The sequence below is a fragment of the Gymnodraco acuticeps genome, unplaced genomic scaffold, assembly GCF_902827175.1.
Source record: "Gymnodraco acuticeps unplaced genomic scaffold, fGymAcu1.1, whole genome shotgun sequence".
Classification (NCBI taxonomy): Eukaryota; Metazoa; Chordata; class Actinopteri; order Perciformes; family Bathydraconidae; genus Gymnodraco; species Gymnodraco acuticeps.
The window spans coordinates 1,043,772-1,064,400 of record NW_022992284.1 but is presented as its reverse complement, the minus strand read 5'-3'; the positions used below and the strand labels follow the sequence as shown (position 1 = coordinate 1,064,400).

At 43.3% G+C, this 20,629-nt stretch overlaps 1 protein-coding gene across 4 annotated transcripts; it reads right to left on the bottom strand.

Annotated features, from left to right (window-relative positions):
- Positions 1-138: 138 nt before the first annotated feature.
- Positions 139-19,898, bottom strand: ncoa6 (nuclear receptor coactivator 6). Of its 4 annotated transcripts, none has more exons than XM_034207451.1 (17): positions 19,770-19,898; positions 18,288-18,625; positions 17,638-17,793; positions 16,136-16,258; positions 15,688-15,816; positions 14,733-15,587; positions 14,424-14,555; positions 12,588-13,881; positions 12,363-12,481; positions 11,776-12,242; positions 11,445-11,681; positions 8,307-11,319; positions 6,987-7,043; positions 6,821-6,851; positions 6,353-6,394; positions 5,979-6,112; positions 139-514 (listed from the first exon to the last, which is right to left on the bottom strand). In XM_034207451.1, the coding sequence occupies exons 2-17, from the start codon at positions 18,583-18,585 to the stop codon at positions 468-470; spliced, it is 7,134 nt and encodes a 2,377-aa protein (XP_034063342.1). In that variant the 5' UTR covers positions 18,586-18,625; positions 19,770-19,898; the 3' UTR covers positions 139-467. The 4 variants fall into 4 exon arrangements, with proteins under 4 accessions (XP_034063342.1, XP_034063345.1, XP_034063344.1 ...); XM_034207454.1 differs by having other exon boundaries at positions 15,694-15,816; XM_034207453.1 differs by having other exon boundaries at positions 15,688-15,813.
- Between the last annotated feature and the right edge of the window lie 731 nt (positions 19,899-20,629).

The following is a 20,629-nucleotide window of genomic DNA, read 5'->3' as shown; positions in this document are numbered from 1 at the left end:
TTATTTTCACCTAAAGGTATTGAGTGTTTACATCACACTCTGCCTACTTTAATGCAGTTCTGGTAGGAATGAGCAAACTGAGACTGACCACAAAATGATCGGTAATCGTTAGGACAATGCATGAATCATTTTACACACTTTCACAGAACAAAAAAGCAGTAGAAAATTTAATTCAGTTTTACAACATAATTATACAATCATGACAAGCTCCGTCATCAGTCTTCACATGATTAATCCAGCATTTAATATAAAAAGCACATTCACACAAACACATACTGTATTGCACACATTCTAACTACAATCTCACATGATAGCATGGACAACACAATAGCATAATTATTTTTAAAACAATCTGTACATGGTTTCTTCCTCCATTCATAAACCGGGACAGAGAAACCAATATCAACTGATTCACAGCGGAAACAAACACATTTACAGTACAGTTCACAGGTTTCCATCACTGCAGTCTATTTAGACTTCCTTCGTTTTGCCTGGGTGGGGCTCGCTCCAGTTTCTGTTTAAAAAAAAAAGAAGAAAAAAGTATAAAAGTACATTAGGTATATTAGGTACAGGTAGAACATTTTACATGGGGTGGCAAAGCGGGGGCAAGAGGTCATGCCAAGGTGACATGGGAGGGCGTACAGTATGTGGTATTTTATACTGTATAACCTTTTTATTGTTAAATCATGCCCTCAGTGTTCTTAATGCTTAAGAGAAACAAGATGTTCAGACAAACAAACTCAAATATAGTATAAAACAGCAGAAAATACTCATGAATTCTGCTTACTGTAAGTACAGTAAAAGTACTTAGTTATCAGGGTTTCCCACACATAGACTATACTTGGGCGGGCCGCCCAGGTATATTAACGGCCGCCCAAGTATATTTCGCGACCCATTTATTTTTTTTTATAACTTTTTTTTCTTTTACAATTTTTTCTTTTATTCGTCCGTGACCACGACGACATCTGCGATCGATTAACTTGTGGACAATGATCCCTCGCTCCCTTGCTCTGATCTCGCCTCCTTCTGGCCTGTTAAGTAGCCTGCCTCACACAGGGTGACTGGCTGTCCACATGATGTGGCCTGCCGACATGGCCACTGTCATACAGATCATAAATCAAAGCCCTTGATTGGTCTCTGTGTGTCATTCAAGCTCGGGATAACCTCAGATCAGGTGAGGTAAAGGACTCTCTGAGTGTTTAGATAGTTAACTTAGTCTAAGTTCTCAGTGGGTCTCAAACGGTGTGGTCACCATTTATGTAAACACATATTTCCATTTGAGAGGGTAGTGATTGGTCTAATGGATAGTGAGGTGGGCTGAAGATCGGAAGGCTGTGAGTTCAAATCCCGCCAGGAACACCAACACTAGTGTGCCCTTGAGTAAGGCACTTAGCCCTTAGTTACTCCAGGGAGAATGTCCCTGTAATCGGTCATTATAAGTCGCTTTGGATAAAAGCGTCAGCTAAATGAAATGTAATGTGATTAGTAAAATATGCATGAATAAATAAATAAAAAGTTAACTAGGTGAAAAAAGGTAAGATACACTTTTAAAACTTGTTGAGAGAAAACTAGTCTTTGTTGCTGCCTCAAAGAGGAGCAGGGGGAGAGGGGGGAGAGGAGGGAGACAGGAGAGGCTGATTCAGGAGCACAGACACACTCACAACTATAAATGAACCAAAACTAAATTAATAAACAAGTTTCAGTGTTTTTTTTCATATTGGAAATGGTATGTTATTGGTTATGGCCATGATTTTATGATTATTGAAATGTATACAGTTCTGTTTAATATAGGTGTTTCCATAGATCTAGTCTCTTTATTTCCCCCTCAAAATGCACCAGATTGATGCATTTAACTCCAAAAAAAAAAAAAATCTTACCGGGGGACATGCCCCTGGACCCCCCTAGAGGATTTGAGGGCGACCCCCACTAAAAATCACATGGATAGGTTCCTAAATACATTTATAAATACATAAAAAAAATTTAAATAGTAACCCATTTCCATATGTTCATGTGTCGGTAGTAGATTTAAACTATAGGGCTATCATTATGGGCCCTGCCTGTACTTGTTCGCTCTGCCATCGCGTGAAGGGTCTGCTAACAAGCGACCAACAGAGAGGTTAATGTTGTTGCACGTCACCTCAACCCCCCCCCCCCCCCCCCCCCCCGCTACCACCACCCCCCCATGTATATTTCAGATCTGTGGGAAACGCTGGCAGTTAATGGACCAGCACCAGAGGCGTTCCCATACACACAGGCGTTGGAGCTGTTCTTCATGAAATCCCAGAAGGATGAAGTGCTCTGACAAACAGTGCCATCTTTGCGCAAAATGATTATACAGGAATGAAAAGTCAATAAATAAACATGTTGTTAAAACTTTTTTTTTCGTACACAAATGACACCACCCATCTCTTAAGAGAGCTAAAGGTGACCTGTGCAGCAACACATTTCAATACATATTTGTCAATACTAAGAGCCGCTAGATTGTGCTGCTGTGATGGAATATGTATGCAAGGAGAATAAAAACATACCATGTGGTCCAGCTGGAGTCTCATCTGCCTCTGTCCCTCTTTCTGACACTTCATCTTTATTCCTCATATACATGTCTTCTTCTTCACTAATGTCTTCATCTCCTCCTGGCTTTCGCCTGCTCTGACCCTCCAGGTCTCTTCAGTGTACTCTCTTTTCCTTTTCCTCTTTCTGTTCGTCCTGATCACTTCTCAGATATGTATTTTTTGTTGTTGAATCACTCCAGCTACTCTGGCCTGCAAGAGTCGACTTGTGAAAAGCACTGGTACAAATGCTTGTATAACTTTCAGGGTTCTTACACCTTTTCCAAAGTCAAATTCAAGCACTTTTCAAGCATTTTCAAGGTGCATTTTCCAGCTTTTCAAGCATCTTACAGCTGTTGTAAATTACATATTTATATACACATACTCAAATGATTATTTCCCTACCTCACATTAAATCAGATGTTCTTTATGCTATAAACAACCAAATGTGTGTTTCGTGATAGCCTTCTACACGAGGATGAAAAATTAAAGAAAAGAAAACTAAGTTTAATATTTCAAAATGAGTGATCTGTACGTAGACTGGGCCTCCCATATAACCTGGCTGAGCCAATATAAAACAATCAGCCAAATAACTTTTCAATACATTATTGATTACTATTTTTGAGGTACTTTTAGGTTGGCAGTCAAGTCAAGTCAGAGGTACATGGTGTACTTCTACTCCACTACAGTTCAGAGGTACATGGTGTACTTATACTCCACAACAGTTCAGAGGTACATGGTGTACTTCTACTCCACTACAGTTCAGAGGTACATGGTGTACTTCTACTCCTCTACAGTTCAGAGGTACATGGTGTACTTCTACTCCACTACAGTTCAGAGGTACATGGTGTACTTCTACTCCTCTACAGTTCAGAGGTACATGGTGTACTTCTACTCCTCTACAGTTCAGAGGTACATGGTGTACTTCTACTCCACTACATGTATTTAATACCTTTAGTTACTTTACAGATCAGGATGAATGATGTGAAATCTAATCAAGTGTTAAATCAGACTTTAGTTCCACCTGGAGTAAATCCACCAGCTACCCTGCAGTATACAAAGTCATTCAAACTGCACCTTTACCAGCTTTGAGAACACTTTCATGATCAATCATTATAAAACATATCATATATTATGAAATGGACCAATCTGCACAATGACATCTTTTACTGTCGCTACTTTAACTATATTTGGATGAGAATACTTTTCTACTTTCACTTGAGGAATATTTTGAATGCAGGACTTTTACTGTGACAGAGTATTCCTACACTCTGGTACTTCTACTTTTGTTAAGTACAAGATCTGAGTACTTATAATTTCACTACAACATCTGAGTACTTATTCCACCTCTAGTAGCGTATTAGTCTGAATTGTAGCCACAAAATCACACAGAGCTGCATAGAAATAGACTCACAATGGTAACAAGTGGAAAATAATATTTACAAATGTGTACAATGATTTGTAGGTAATTTTGACTACTCAAGACACCTTACTTATACATCTTCAAAGGAAGACTGTGTTCATTCTACAATTACATGGGATTAAAGCAACATTTAGTTTTACTTGTATAATACTTCAATTTTATATAAAGACAGTTTGTTTTCATCTGTTTTCAAATAAACAATTCTTGGCTTTCAGAATATTAAACTTGTTTCGGCAAATTCAGATGATAAATACAACTTTGAAGCTTCGGCATAATTACAAGCGGAGAACTGAGTAACTTAACGTCACAGCAGGCATAACAACAGCTGGTGTTTCTTGTGAGTGTTTCCCTGGGAAACAAACGCAAAAATACACAAACACACTCGCGAGCTTCCCCCAGACCAGTAATACAAACGAAAATGTGTCTTCGGGTCAATGTGACTGATTTCGATAGAGCAAGTTACATTTGGTTTAGGCACGAAACATACTACCAGTAGAAATACATTGCTTTCAAAATCGCTCTGTGTCGAATCAATAGATTATATTTCGTGACTATAACACGAAATGCCGTGAGTGCTTCATCCTCTGAACACCACAGGATGGCGACGGTAACGCACATAACATAGGTTACGCTCCTCTGAAATGATTGTCCCCTGCAATTAATATTATCTCTCAATCGAGTTCGCTATTCAGCTAGCTAACGTTAGCTTAAACAAACGTAACATGCAACGTTAGCCTAATCTAAAATGCTCTTCTACGGCGTACCTTTCATGTGGCTCATCAGCGCAGACTCTCGCATCGTTATTTTTGCAAACTTTGCAGGAGGCTACTCGTGGGCTTGACCCTCGTCTTAGCCATGGCTTGTATTTGTCTTCTGCTAGCCAACGCTCGTTGAAACGGCAACATCCTGGCACACAGTCATCTATCACTCTCATCAGAATGCCCAGGTCACACGTAACACAAACACTTGCAGGTCGCGCGCATAGCGCGGGAAGGCCGCAGCGGAGCTGTTTTATGTAGAAGCGAAGCAATTATTTTCTTTTAATCTAAAAAGCGAACTATTCAGTCAGACAGCAATTTATTGTAAAAGTAAAGCATTTACATTTTCAAGCACTTTATCTCAATTTCAAGCACCATTCCCAAAATTCAAGCACTTTCCCAACTTTGAAAACACCACGTCAAATTTCAAGCATTTTCAAGTATTTCAAGCACCCGTACGAACCCTGAACTTTACACGTTAGGGCCATGAAGATAATAAGTAGCATATAATAAATATAAAATCAGAAAGTATTTATCAAACGCACACAGACAGCTGTGTTTAGAACCAGATTGACAGTAAAGGATGTATCCTGGTTTCATTTATCAGCCTCATTGCTGTGATGTCTGAGAGTAATTTACGTGGATTTAATAGTACGGCATAGTTTAGCAAATAAAAGTGATCAATCTCACAGCTAGCGCTGTCTGTATAGTAGGCTATTTTGTAACGTAACGCCCCAAACAGCGCCCATCTGTTAAACGCTATCGATTCAAACGGCAGCACTTTATTAATATCTTGTTTCAAGCTCTCGTCCTTAGTAAAAAACAAAACTAGTGGAAGGGGAAATGCTCCAAGGGGAAGCTGATCCACCCTCAGGTGCTGGGACAGCTCGGTCTCTCTGCAGCTGCGTGAGCCGCGGTCTGTGTGAACGCCGCTCCGCAGTTTAATGCAGGGCCGTAGCTGCGTTTTTAACGGGCCTAAGATGATATTTTAAATGATTCACTTTTAATTCATGTACTGCTTATTTTGTTGCCTGAGAAGCTTGTGGACATAGTGTAGGTTTGTTTCTACAAGTACAGTTTTAGGGACACAAAAGTTAGGGGGGCAGCTGGGGGGGGCAAGGCTCTACAGTGGGGGGGGCAGCTGTCCCCCCCTTGCCCCCCCCCGTAGATCCGCCCCTGAGCTTAGGTATGTGAAGCTTAGGAGTAATGATATATATTATTTTAAAGCTGCATGAGTGGTTAAGTTACCTTTCACAGCAGCACTCGTTCCAGGCCTGGCTGACCTCTTCCTAATGCCGCTGTCTGCTACTGGCTCCTCCTCCACCTCCTTCTCTGCCCGGGAGCTGCGTCTGCTCGGTCCCTTGGGCTTCTCCACAGCAGCCCTGGGAGGACCAGATAGAAAAACAACGACAGGGAAAGGAAGAACAACACAAGGGTTTGTTACTAAAGATGCATGGGTGTGCGTTAACTCTGCTCTACTCAGAGAAAGGAATAATACCACTCAGGACTCTGCTGTTTTTCCTCGTCTACCACAGATACTGTCCATCTTCATCCCGACAGCTTCCACTACGTCGACATGATCACTGCTTGTCTTTGCAGCGCAAACATGTTAAAATACATACCTTGGGACTAAGTTGATGGGCGTCTTTCTTTTCTTTGCCCATCTGTGATAGAAGTGGAAAAACAGCGGTAATCTATAAACTGTGCTGAACAAACATGGCTTCACTTCCCCCACCATCATATGAAAAACCCCAGGAAAAGAGATGTGGCTAAAAAGGTCACTTGAGTGGTGCCATCTGCTTTGGCTGTTTTTTGCTTTAACTTCGGACATGCATAAGTATATTTATATTGTTGCATGCCAATCATACATACCAAGTGCCACGTGGCTCATTGTTTTCGCCATGTACCTCTTGGCCAACCAAATGCACTCCCTGAGTTTCAGTAGAGTTAGAAATGTCTAAGCATTTCTCCAAGTCCAACTTTCAGAGATCAGAGTAAGGGAAAGCTTAATAGCCCCGAACACTCTCAGCATTTTGCAGCTAAGCAACAAACAGCAGTTCAAATAATCCAAATGTTATGAGGAGCCTTACCCCTGCTCAGAACTTGTCGAGACCTCTTCACCTGAACAGGACAAAGAAAACTGTTAATTATATGTCATGTAGTCCCAAGAGATGCATATGGTTTACTATAAAGTAGTTATATTCTATAAACAAGCATGTTTTAACAACAACTTAAAACAAAGATTACCACACTCACCCGTCTTCTCACTGGCGACAGGTTCCTGAGACTGTGAGACTTCTTGTTGAATAGATGCTGGGAACAAATATTAAATAGTTCAACTCACATGTACTCAACTTAAACTAGATAGAGATTGGCTATGTAAGTTTAATGTTTACTTGCACAGGTACGTACTATAACATAAATCAATGCCATACACAACACAACATGTATAGTCTAAGCTCATTTGTAATGCCCTAGATGGGCCTTTGAAATACATACACACAAACAACAAATACACAAGGCAGAAACTCAAAAATAGGTGTTTACATTAATCCACAGAGCTCATCAAATAGTGATAAGACAAAACAATACAGAAACTAATGCAACAACAAAGTAACATCTGATTCAATTGAATTAAATTGATCAAAGTCAAGATCCAGTTTTAGGTCAGTAAAGAATTTCACATTTTGTCAACTCTATTAGAGAACCACAGTGACGCGTCCTAAAACACGGAAGTAAGTTAGCATTTTTACCACTTCCGGTTCCTTCGACAAAAAGCAATGCAATTTCTCCATAGGATTTTGGAAAATAGCTCAAAATAAGGTCTGTGTTTGACACAAATTGAAGAGACAGATCACGTTTTGTTCTACGACATTAAATACATCAGCAGTGACCCCACTGGTGATTTTTGAAGAGTTTACGTGTCTGAAAAACGATGGTTGTTAACATGTGGCTGAATAGGACTACAGAAGTTGTCGAGGCCGTTTTACGTCATTACACCGAACACGTAAACATTCCCGCTAAGTTTGTTTGCCCTGTTCTGCTTGAAAGCCAGTACCTGCGCTCTTGCAAACTGTTAAAACAAAAGCTTCAACTTGTACAATTTTGAATATGTAGTTTTGAATATGGATCTTAAGTCGGCGTGACGTTGAAGCAGCGACCCTGCTGTAGTTAGTTTATAGCATAACATTAGCATTTTGCTTCTGGCGACTAGATTTATGATTTGAAATATTATGAAAGTAGGATAGACATGTGGATATTATCCGGCTGAACAAAACGTGATCCGTTTCTTAAATGTATGTCAACCAGACCTTATTTCGAGCTATTTTCCAAAATCCTATGGAGAAATTGCATTGCATTTTTGTCGAAGGAACCGGAAGGAGTTTATTTCCGGGTTTGGCACTGCGGTTCTCTATTAATATAAGTTTAACCGTCTCTCCTCAACTATTATTACCTGTGAGCCATCGCACAAAGCAAAACTTTATACTTTAGTTTGTATGACACTTGCTTGACCTGAGCAAGGATCACGGCCAGAATATGGCAATTTTCCTGTTAGCTTGAAAGTTGTGCATTTACCTGGGGTTGTCTGAGTGGTTTCAACAAATTCAGCCGCAGGTGGCATGGGGGGCTCCACAGCTGCATCAGGCTTCACTTGTGGAAGTCCGCTGGGATTATCAACTGAAGGGGATGTGGTGGGGGCAACCTCCAAAGCAGGTACAGATCCAGCAACAATTGGAACAATGGACGGTACAGGACTTTGCACGGGGGCAACTGCAGAGAGCAAGGTACCTGTGTTAGCACTGACTACAGTGACAATAGCAGCTTGAGATGCAACCTCCTGGGCCTTGCTTGAAACTGAAGCTGTGGCAGTCACTGGAGCCTGGGTAATAATCTGAGTGGGAACAGCCACATGTGCAGGAACTAGGATTGGAGAGACAGCAGGCGGTGTCATGTTGTTAGAAGCAGCGACAGTACTATGGGGATTTGGTGCTTCAATTTTAGTGGCAGGAATAGCAGGAACATGAAGGGTCTGTGGTTGCACAGCTCCGGAGGGCCCCTTTGCAGACCTTTCAACGGGACTTAGCTGCGAGTCAACTGTACCAGAAACAGCTGCAGCAACCTGTGCAGGTTTACTTTTCCCCAGGGCAGTGGGAGACGGTGACATGGGGCTCTTTCGGATGTTGTTAGCAGCCCCAGGACTAGAGCAAAGAGGAGGAGAAGCCAGGGGTGGCTGAAAGGGAGATGATGCTGAAGGGCTTGGATTGGGAGATGGCTGCTTCACTGGGGGACTAGGTTTATGATCGGAACCGGCCTCACTTAGATTCTCTGGTTTTGGAGGCCCTGGGTTAATTTGATGAGAAGCTGGGGGAGTACCAACTGGGACTGATGAGGACACACTAGTGGCAAACTGTACCTGTCCTAGAATACTTCTGGTAGGCAGAGTGCTGCCCATGTTAGCCCCTGAGGACTGGGTAGAGGTCGGAGCAGTTGAAAGTTGGATGTTTGTAGTGGACATTTGGATAGGCCTCACCATGGTGAGCGGCTGTGGTACCATTGTTGTATTGGGGGCCACAGATCCACCTGGGACCTGGAAAATTGGGTTGATAAATACAGGGGTGGTGGTGATAAACTGTGGTCGGGGGACCGGGGCCTGCTGCCGGTTGTCCTGAGGTCTAATGTTCTTGTTAGGGACAGCCACCATGGTGGCGACCATAGTTGTGGGTGCCTGAGGAGTGGGGGCAGAGGTCATGGGGTTAGAGGTCACAAACACAGTTATCTGGTTTGGGGACATTGTGCTAGAAGAGGCTGGGATCTGTATGACCGATTGAACACTTGTCCCTGGTTTGGGACTAGGGTTTGGTTTTTGAGCCACGTTGGAGTTAGAACTGGTACTAACCGTCGAGGCAGGACTGCTCTGGCCTGAAGTGACTGTGTTGGGGCTTAAACTCATGGTGGCATTAGTGTTAGTACTAAGGGTGGGGCAGAAGAAAGGGGTTGGCTTTACATTCGGACTGGGATTGACACCAGGACTGGAGATAGGGTTTTGGCTAAGGCTAGGGGTAGTATTAGAGGTCACGTTAGTGCTAGGGTGGGAGATGGGAATTGAAGTAGGCTGCAAATTAGGACTGCTGGTAGAAATAGGAAGAGTAGGTTTTGGTTTAGCTGCCAATTCATTTATAGTGGCAGAAGTACTAACAGCAGCTGACATTTCTGTACTCTGGGAGTTACTGTGGAGTGGTCGCCGTGGATCCAAAGCAGACTTAGGGCTGTCCTTTCCCATTAAATCCCTAACAGTGTTACTCTGTATGGGCCGAAGAGGCATGATTGGAATACCCGAGTTATCAAGTAACTGGTTGAGGGACGTTGGCCCTGCCCTGAGAGTAGGCGAGACCTGGGAGTCCTGCATATTGGGTGCTTTGTGTGCTGGTTGCCTATCAACTGTGCCACCCTGATGTTCCGGGTCAGGTTTAGGCTGCTGAGGCATGGGGAAACGAGGGCTTGCCATTCTGGGAGCTGATAACTCCCTCAAAGGCTGTGGCTGAGGGTGAGGCTGAGGCAATTGCCGCTGCTCCGCTGCCACCATTCCCTGACTTTCCCTGACTCCCTCAGCAGGGTTACCTTGCATCCCGTGAAAAGGACTCTGGGTTTGTTGTGCCTCCGTGGACCCACTAACTTGTGAATGCATAGATACTGGACTTGGGGGTACTGATGATGGGCTTAGCATCATTGTTTGCCCCTGAGGGTTGACCAACTGCTGCTGGGGGGGAGGGCAGGTGATGGTCATCTTTGTCCCTTTTTGTCTCCCTGGACTTGGGGTGGCTGATTTACGACTAGAGGCTGGACTCGACCTCCGACTATTGCTAGGACTTGCTCTCTTGCCCTGTCCTCCAGGCTGCTTGTCCTGTTTAGTGCCTGCACCTCCCATTCCAGTGCCAGTAGAGAAGGGCTGTTGACTGTTGTTGTTATTTCCACCCATACTGCCATTGTTGTTGTTACCTGGTAAAGTTAAGCCAGGAGGGGCCTGCCCAATGGCTTTCAGAGTTGTTGGGTTAAGACCTTGCTGATCAAATCCCCGGTTAAGGTTAGGCTGCCTGGGAGGCAGAGGAATGTTGATTTTGGGAGGAAAAAGCCCTGCAATAGAGGCATTTAGCCTCTCAGGTGAAAGGTTGATTTCGGAGGGCTCAGTACTGGGTGGACGATTTGTTGGGGTAAGAGGATGGTGGTAGGGCCTGGGGCTGGCTCTGTTTGGGGTTTTGGGCCTAGAGCTCTGAGAGGTTGTGGGGACATTTGGGAAATGAAGGCCAGGCATGGGGCCTGCTTGCTGAGGCTGACTGGGTAACTGTTGCTGGGGACTGGCTACAGTGTGCTGGGGCATTATTGATGGACCAGGGCCTTGCTTCATCATGTGAGTGTTAGAGCCCTGATTGGCCATCATCTGTTGGGTTCCATTTCCAGGCTGCATCCCAATTTCTTGGCCAGTAGGCCTGTCCTGCTTAATGTGGGCCCCTGCAATGGGCTCTTCAGAACCGGAGCCTTGAGGACCCTGTCCTGCATCAGGATGGGACATTCTTCGTGCAGCGCCTGCAAGCTGGAAAGGAAAACAGACACAAACATGTACAGCTTACTCCAAAGAAAATAAATAAACAGCACACTCACAAGTTAAACCCAAATCATGCCATATGATTGTCAATATTGTGTTAACATGGCTCTCACCTGTGGGTTCACCATCAGGGGCATCCCTCTGGCTTTATCAGGTGACGGGGGTACCCCTCCATGTCCTTGAAGACTGATCATTACAGGCATGTTGCCTTGCTGTGAGACAGGAAGCCTCTGCACCTCCGGTGGATTGCCCATGCCCCTCGGAGGGAGCTGCCCCCCTGGAGGAATGGACATACGATTCTTTGCCTGCTCCTGCTGCATCTTCAGCATCATCAACATCTGCTGTTGTTGCTAAAATGAAAGTATTTGAAAATTACAAATAAATAAACAGTTAACCTTTGCTTTGATAGAACACAGTCATTTAAGTACATGATATGAAATATACCTGTTGTTGCAGGTGTGGCTGTTGAGTTTGCTGCTGCTGCTGCTGTTGTTGTTGTTGTTGTTGCTGCTGTTGTTGTTGTTGTTGTTGCTGCTGCTGCTGCTGTTGTTGTTGCTGTTGCTGATGCTGCTGCTGCAGCTGATGAGGGTGCATCTGAGGCTGGCTTTGACCAGAAGTCTGCGGCCCCTGCTGTCCTTGAGCATTTGGGAGACCCTGCATTTGCATCTGTTGCATCTGTTGCTGTTGCTGCATCTGCTGCTGTTGCTGTATTTGTTGCTGTTGCATTTGTTGTTGTAATTGTTGCTGCTGCTGCATTTGTTGTTGCTGTATCTGCTGCTGTTGCATGTGCTGCATTTGTTGTTGTTGTTGTTGCTGCTGCTGCTGCTGTTGTTGTTGTTGCTGCATAAACTGCATCGGTACCTGCTGCAATACTCTCTGGTCTCCAGGTTGTCCGGGGAAACCTACGTTAACTGTAGAAAGGCATACAAATACAAATCAAACACACATTTTGAAAAGACTGTAAACTTGCAAAAAGTAAACAAATCACTAACTGAATGCAGATACAAAATGATTTATTTGAATTGAATTACCTGCAGGCCTGTTGGGGAAATCAGGGAGTTTCTGGCCAGAGTTTTCCAAACCCAAATTCTGTTCACCAACCAGATTTGGCAGTTCGGGATCGTCCATGCCAGCAGCCCCATCAAGACCACTAAGAAAGGTAAATAGGTGCATTTTATAAACTAATTCATGTAACAATGATTCCACTAACTTAAACTGTCCACTATAGAAGGAAATAACTATAAAAAATGTGTTACCCAAGTCCTTCTACTTGCTGCTGTCCTTCTCCCTCTTTGGGCTTTTTCTTTCGTGCTGGTTTCTTCTTTTTGGGTTTGGCTTGGTTGCCACCCCCTGCTCCCTGTTTTCCTCCTGGCCCAAACTGGCTGGCTGAGATGTCACTCTGCAGCAGGTTGACCAGCAGTGGACTAGTCAGGGTTACGTCCTTGTTGACAGGAAAGCCTCCTTGCTGTGCACAGGGTCCGCCCATTGGCATCTGACCTGGGAACTGTGAGTTAAAGTTCATGCCATGACCTGCAAAGTGGCCATTTCCCATCTGCATGTGCTGTGCGCCGGCCATCATGCCTTGCTGCTGCTGTGCCTGTATATCAGGGACCATCTGCTGGACCCCCAAGTCCCCTGTGCCACTGTTAGGATCCCCTAAAGGATGCTGGTGTTGTTGACCTGCCTGTTGTTGCTGCTGCTGCAACATGACCTGTTGCTGTTGTTTCTGTTGCTGCTGTAACTGCTGCTGTTGCAACTGTTGTTGGATAAGAGGATGGCCAGCGGGGAGCCTCATCTGTTGACCATGCATGCCCATAGCTTGATTAGGATTGCCAGCAATAGGAACCTGCTGTGGCTGTTGCTGATTCATCTGCTGGTGCTGCTGCTGCTGCTGCTGTAGCTGCTGCAACTGGTGCTGCTGCTGCTGCTGTAGCTGCTGCTGCTGCTGGAGTTGAGCCATTTGCTGCTGCTGTTGGGGAGTCATCTGCTGAGGGCCGACCTGGCCCTGAAACTGAGCCATGTTACCTTGAACGTTTGGAGCAGGGCCACGCATCATCTGGCCGGGTATGACCCCAGCTGGAATCTTGCCTCCAAATGCCTGCTTATTACCTTGCATCTGGTTGGCAACCATTTGTTCCATCATGGAGTTTTGTTGCTGTTGTTGCTGCTGCTGCTGCTGCAGGAGCATGGCCTGGTGCGCTTGGCCTCCAACCATCTGACCCTGCCCATGCATCACCCCCTGGCCTTGCTGAAGCATCATTTGCTTGGGTGGGGTCATCCCTCCTCTCTGCCCTTGACTGAGGGGCCTTGAGAGGACAGTCTGACCAGCACCCTGGCCTTGAACCTTCTGGCTGGGGGACGAAGACACGGGCTGGGCCTGATGCTGGAGGCCCATAATCTGGGTCTGGAGGCCTTGCTGTTGCTGGCCCATACTAGGCCCAGCGGTTGTACCAGGGGGAAGACCCGCCATGCCACTTTGTATACCCATAACATTAGGCTGGGAATGGGGTGGACCCTGCATTGAGTTTGGTGTGGAGGCTGGCGGAGCTCCTGATTTAAACAAAGAGGAAAAATAATCACTTTTGGTGAAAAGTTTTCACAACAAGTGATACAATAACCTTCTATTAACGGCTTGTTAAACCATGGCATTTCAAATTAGACTGTTGACACAATAAAGCAGTTCATCACATCTAAATATAAACAAAAAGCAGACTACATAGCTGAACTTGAATGTTCCTGTGACAAGTTGAGTGAAACAGCATTAGTAATAATTAATATATTAAATATATAAATAATGTCTAAATTACGACTCAATCTTAACATGTTTATTGTGAAATTAAAGCATTATTATTTTTGTATTAATATATGCTTTTTAGAAACAATAATTATTGCTGTTGAAAACAATTAGTATTTGCTGATGCCTAAACTATATCATAAATGCACATCAATTCAGTAGTGTATATTTTTCAGTATTCATGTTGTAATGGTTTTCCCAGCAGTTGTTTTTATCAGTCAAAGAGCCTTTGTAAATATTTTATAAAAGGGATTTTTGTCAAAAATACTTTCGATTGTGTAAACAGCAAATATCTTACCTGAGTGAGTCATGGCTTGGCTGCTCTGAAGCTGCTGACCGGCTCCTCCACCAGGGGTTCCTGGAGTGTTGGCACTCACCTGACCTTGGACAAAGTTGGGGTTTGGAAAGCCCATGGGACGCTTCGGCATGCCTGTAAAATATATTCAATTGTTTTTTTATTGTCGATATCAGAGTACTTAGTAATTAATTAATTACTTATTAACCCCAATTACTTATTATTAAGTAATACAGCATTTACAAGGGGAAAAAAAGCACTTTTTTAATGTTAATTTTAGTCTACCTAAACAATGTTACAAACGTAGCCCACCTGGGTGAACTTGAGCCCCAGGCTGTCCATGCTGGGGCATTCCCATGAATCCTTGTTGCATGTTACCCTGTTGGCCAAGGGCTGCTCTTCCTGGCGATCCAACGCCCTGAGGGAAACCCTGTGGAGTTGTAGGTCTCTGAGCCATCATAGGAGGAGTCCCAGGTGAACCCTGCTGAAAAGGAGACGAGGAGGACCCAGGGGACTTGGCAGTGAGATTGCCTTGCGGTCCAGATGTAGGTGGAAGGGGTGGAGGAGGTCTGGGCTGTCCTACGACACCTCCAGGGCCAGCCTGTGGGCCTTTAGGCTGGGGGGTGGCAAACTGACCCACTCCTGGCTGTTGTTGTTGCTGTAATTGTCCCGGTCCCATGGCATTGAATACCTGCCCAGCTTGCTGGCTGCCAAATGGGTAAGGGGGTGGGGGATGGCTGGGAGTTTGAACTGCAGCAAGGGAGGGTGGACGTTGAAGCATTTGGGCTTGTGGTGGGGGCTTTCTCCAGGCAGGGCCTCCTTGGGCGGCTGGTGACTGCAGCACCCCAGAGGGCAGCTGGTTCCAGCCAGGAGGCACAGCCATCTGGCCTGATGGATTGAATGGAGGTCGAGGTCCAAGCTGGGCCAGTTGAGCTTGCTGCTGGGCCTGTTGCTGTTGTTGCTGTTGGTGATGATGTTGTTGTTGTTGTTGTAGCTGTTGCAGTGCAGCAGGGTTAAGCAGTCTGCCACCTTGCAGAGCCTGCATGTGATGGGCAGCCTGAGGAGGCATGGGGCCTGAGACATGTGGGCCAGCCTGTTGGTGCTGAAGCTGCTGCTGCTGCTGTTGCTGCTGAACGGACATACCTGGCATCATTGGATCCATAACATCTGTGGGACAGGAAGATTGATATTTCCATTATTGTATTATCCAAGCTGTAAGATATTTAAACCTACAACACCTATCATTTAACGTACAAGAAATAAAGACCTGAACCTGTCTGTGAAGATGGTCTGGGAACACGAGGATGCATCTGTCCACTGCCGCCTGGCATCATAGCCTGAGCTGCCATTCCAGGCCCGGGAGGAACCATCGCTGGATTAGCCATCCTCACTCCTCCTTACCGGAAACATGTGAAAATTGAATCATATTGTAGAAACAGGCAAATAACTCATATATATAATGTCAGTAAACATTGATTAACAAAATAACAGAATTATAGTCACTAACTAATGAGTTGCTATGACACACTAAAGAAAAGTAAAACATCCAAGCAACACGTTCAGTTAGGCTTTGTCTTTACAGCTTTTGTTTTTTTTACAGATGCATACGTGTGTGGAATAAAGGAGAAAAAAAAACATAAAATAATTACTGTGCAGTATTTTATTTTTTGATTGGTATAAAGGCAACATATAAAATAAATTTAGTAAACTCATACCTGTACCAGGCTGACCCGGAAATCCAACATCCATTCTCATCTGGCCAGGTCCTCCAATTGGTCCATTCACTCTGACTTCTTGTCCTCTAATTGGTCCCACAGCCACATTGATGGCTCCTTCCCCTGAACAATAATTGAGGGGAGATGTTAGGGTCCTAATTTGTATGCTTTATTCAAAGGTGCCACATAGGTAATAAACGTTGTCTCTTGCTGTTGGAGTGTGTAGTAGGGGTGTAACGGTACACGTACCCGTACCGAAATTATTCGGTACGGGCCCTTCGGTTCGGTACAGGTGTGTACCGAAGTGTACCGAACGAATATAACGTTAAACGTAAAAAATTGAGAACGTGAACAACTTTTTGGAAGTAATCTCAGGTGCTGCGTCGCAGCATTCAGAGTAATTTGGTCACATTGGGTTCAACGCGTCATAGAGCGAGCAAGTCATTTCATTGGATGAGAGGCATACTATGAGAGCTGGTCAGAGGGATGCGTTCAAATGTAGTCAGTAATTTGAGGAACTGTCGAAAATTAATGGCGAACGCAGATAAAGTTGACCTCGAAAATCCTCCAGCATCATTGAAGTCTCCGGTTTGGGAACATTTTGGTTTCGCAGTTACGTACAAGGATGAAGGACAAAGACAGGTGGACCGAACCAAAGCTGTTTGTCGGCATTGTTCAACTAAAATTGGTTACGCGGCTGGCAATACATCAAACTTGCACACTCTTGAAAAGGCATCACCCGAACGTGAATATCACCGGTACCAAAAGAAAAAAGACTGAAGTGCAAACCCAACTCCCACTAGCATTTAAGCCTCCACCACTCGCAGAGAGTTCAGACCGAGCCAAAGCTATTACAAACGCCAAATATCCTTATGTTGCCATGTTAGCAAAGCGCTACCTGGCTGTATCTGCTACCTCTGTCCCTAGAGAGAGGGTGTTCTCCACAGCAGGAGACTTTGTTAGTGCCAGCAGATCTGCCCTTTCGGCAAGCAATGTGGAAAAGTTAATCTTTCTTTAAAAAAACATGAAAATACAATGACAAGCAAGTCCTAATGTCAAACTGGCTGCTTAGGTGCTAGTACAGTACAGTTCAAATACAGATTATTTCAGTTCATCGAAAAACTGCACCTTAATGTTTATTTTATTATATTTTGTATTTATTTGAGTGAATATTCACAGTTTAATAATAATTAAAAACCCAAAACTAATAGTTTATGTTTTGTGAGTACTAGTACAGTAAAGTTCAAATACAGATTATTTCAGTTCATCGAAAAGCTGCACCTTAATGTTTATTTTATTATATTTTGTATTTATTTGAGTGAATACATTATTCACAGTTTAATAATAATAAAAAAAATATATATATATGTTTTGTTTTGTGAAAAAAAATTCTGCTGTACCGAAAACGTACCGAACCGAACCGTGACCAAAAAACCGAGGTACGTACCGAACCGAAATGTTTGTGAACCGTTACACCCCTAGTGTGTAGGCTGTGTTGTTACCTTCTATCTGTACAGAGAGGATCCCCAGGTCTCTGAGCTGCTGCTGGTTGTTCTGGGCCAACAGTCGGAGTCGTTCAGCAGCATCCCGAGGAATGTTAAAGGTAACACGCACGCTGTTCCACGGCTCCACATGCTGTGGCTGTAGCCTATCAGAGCCTAAAAGAATGACAAAGAATACAAGTTGCAATTGAAGTGCAAGCTGGAATAACAAATCTAAAACTATTGATTGGAAAGAATAAGGAAAGGAAAAACAAAACTCTTGCTGCTATATTCCATAAAGAAATGTTTCAAACGTACGAATTCTGCAGGTGTATCTAAACTAAGTACATATACAGCAAATACAAATACCACCCAATTATCTATAACATGGCTACATATTCACTTCAAGTGTCATCAGTCATTAATCAATGTCAAAACACCAAATTACATTGAAGAATATAAATGTTTTTTTAATAATGTATTCAACCGAGTAGAACATACTTTTAGGATCTTTCCAGAGCTGTAAATTATTTATTAAGTGTGTGGCAATTGCACACACTTGGCAATGGCAATTTATTTCAATATTATATTTATAAATGTTAGGTTTAACAGTAAACAATCCTGTGCTGTTTTTCCCCAATAACAATGATAGCTACAGAACCAGAACTTACCCATATCAAGCATGTTGGGTATCCCACTGAGGATAGTGTCAAGTTTTCGAGCGAAGTCCTGATCCTCCATATTCCCTTGAAAGGCTACAAAAACTGTAAAATCTCGTCTCTCTCCTCCGTTTTCTTCCAATCCATCTTGTATGTTGACGTTCTCCTCCTCCGTAAATGTGGCTTCATGGCTACTGTCAGCATCCTCCCCTGCATCCTCCCCAACGCCAGAGTCCCTGTCGGAGTCATTATCGGGTTCCAGGTACTCTGTCCTCTGAGACAGCGGAGGTGGGGTACGTCGATGCGCCATCCTCCCTTCTTACTAGGAGTGGCGTTTTGACCGTTTTAAGCTGAAATTGTACACAAGACAGAAACAGATCACTAGTCCATCTCATTCAAGAGTAATGTCACAGTCAAGAAACAACAGAGATGGATATTCAGATTGGGAACAATCAGAATTGAATTAGTGGAAGATGCCTTATACAGTAGAACCAGAGGTGGAAGATGTACTCAGATCTTGTACCTACTGTAAATGTAAGAGTACCAGTAAAAGTACAAAAGTAGAAGTATCTATCATGCAAATTGGCCCATTTCAGAATAAAATTAATTATGTTTTGAGTGTAATTATTGATGCATTAAAGTGTTATCAAAGCTTGTAACTGTAGCCGACTAAAAATACACTATTTACCTCTGAATTGTAGTGAGGTAGATGTACGAAAAACACACATCCATCAAAATTGTAATTAAGTACAGAACATGAGTAAATCTACTTAGTTACTTTACACCACCGAGTAGAACATATGCTGGATAAATAGGCAGTAGGATGTCAGGTATACGTTATACACTGCAAGCTTCAAAAGAGACAACATCAAATAAATATTTTTTCGCATACTCGTGAAGTAAATAGATGACGTTATCGCAGTAATAACACACGTTAGTAGTGACATCATTGTGACCGGTGATGTTAAACTTATAACAGTAGGCATGTCAACATCTTACAGAAGTGACTGTAGGTGGTTGAGAGGTATTAACTGCTGTGTGATTTGCATGAATGTCGAATAATGTTGCATTGTATAAATCAGATGCCATAACCGGTGAGCAGCTTCACGATCGGCCCAGCAGCAGTAGCACGGGCCTTGACGCAAACGTAAGCTAACGTAACGAAATATAAATCGGCAGGGAGAACACAAATATCCTGCATCCCATGCGAGTGTGTACACCCGTGCCAATATGAACACCGCGTACAATTCAAATGAATATGTTTCCTGCAGTCACTGCATTACGAATGAGGATACACATTAAATGTCAAGGCGGTTCCTGCTGATTTCTCCGAACGCTCCAGTTAGCAAACGTTAGCCAAGTTAGCCTTGTAGCACTGCAGTTAATTCATCATGAATGCATTGAAACACAACCGATTGGCTTCCAAATGAGTTAGCTTTAACTTGCCGCATATCGTAAGCAGTACAATCCGCATGAGAAAAGCAAAAGCCTTACCACATATATTCATCTGACACTTAATTCGACCATCCGACATCTGCTAGCCAGATTAGCTAACAAAACATGAACCACAAGCAAGAAACAATGTCAAGTTAGAGACGAACATCGAACAGTACTATTTCCGGTATTACTTTCCAAAATAAAATCCCAGTTAAGGAAGAAGCAACGTCCCTTTCATGATAACAAATGTATTAATATTAGGAAGAACTGCCTTGTGTAAGCCTAAATACTTGTCTACAGGTTACTATTGTATGGAGCTATGGATTCTACTGAAAGAGACACTTACGTGTTATTGTTTCAATGCCTCTATATAAATGAAGGCAGTAGTATAGTTTTAATAGGTGTACACATGTATTAGTAATAACAGGTTTTAAACAGGCATTGGTACATTTGTAAAATACATCTGCTCAATTTTAAAATTCTAATCATTCTTTAAAAAAGAATAGTGTATTTAAATAGCAAGCTCACATACTCTACAGTAGGTTAGATGATCAAAAATATACACATATATATATACATGTATGAGGCAAAAAGGGAAACTATTCATCCACATTAAGAAGTGTGCAAACATTTTATTTTTTGGGTTGACAGTGCTGATTTTTATTCAAATCAGATAAAAATGCATATGGAATTAAACATCAGGTATTGTGCAAATAAGTGCCTTGAGGCATGGTACTCTACAGTACAGGGGGAAAAGCATCAACAGTCATAGTGCACTAGTTCCAAACAACAGACAGAAAGGTTAAGAGCTCATTTGATCAGTCAGCATCTGCCATCCTGGAATTAAATTAAATTGAACCACTTTTAGAATGCAATGCTTTACAAAAGCTGTGGGTTCTTCCTTAAATATTCTACCA

What these genes read in the sequence shown, in the direction of transcription:
- ncoa6 (XM_034207451.1), bottom strand. Translation starts at nt 18,585, where the DNA reads ATGGCGCATCGACGTACCCCACCTCCGCTGTCTCAGAGGACAGAGTAC. An exon ending in ATCTTCACAGACAGGTTCAG is followed by an intron (nt 15,588 to 15,687) that starts GTCTTTATTTCT and finishes CCTGTCCCACAG; the next exon opens with ATGTTATGGATCCAATGATG. An exon ending in AACGAGTGCTGCTGTGAAAG is followed by an intron (nt 515 to 5,978) that starts GTAACTTAACCA and finishes TTTTTTAAACAG; the next exon opens with AAACTGGAGCGAGCCCCACC.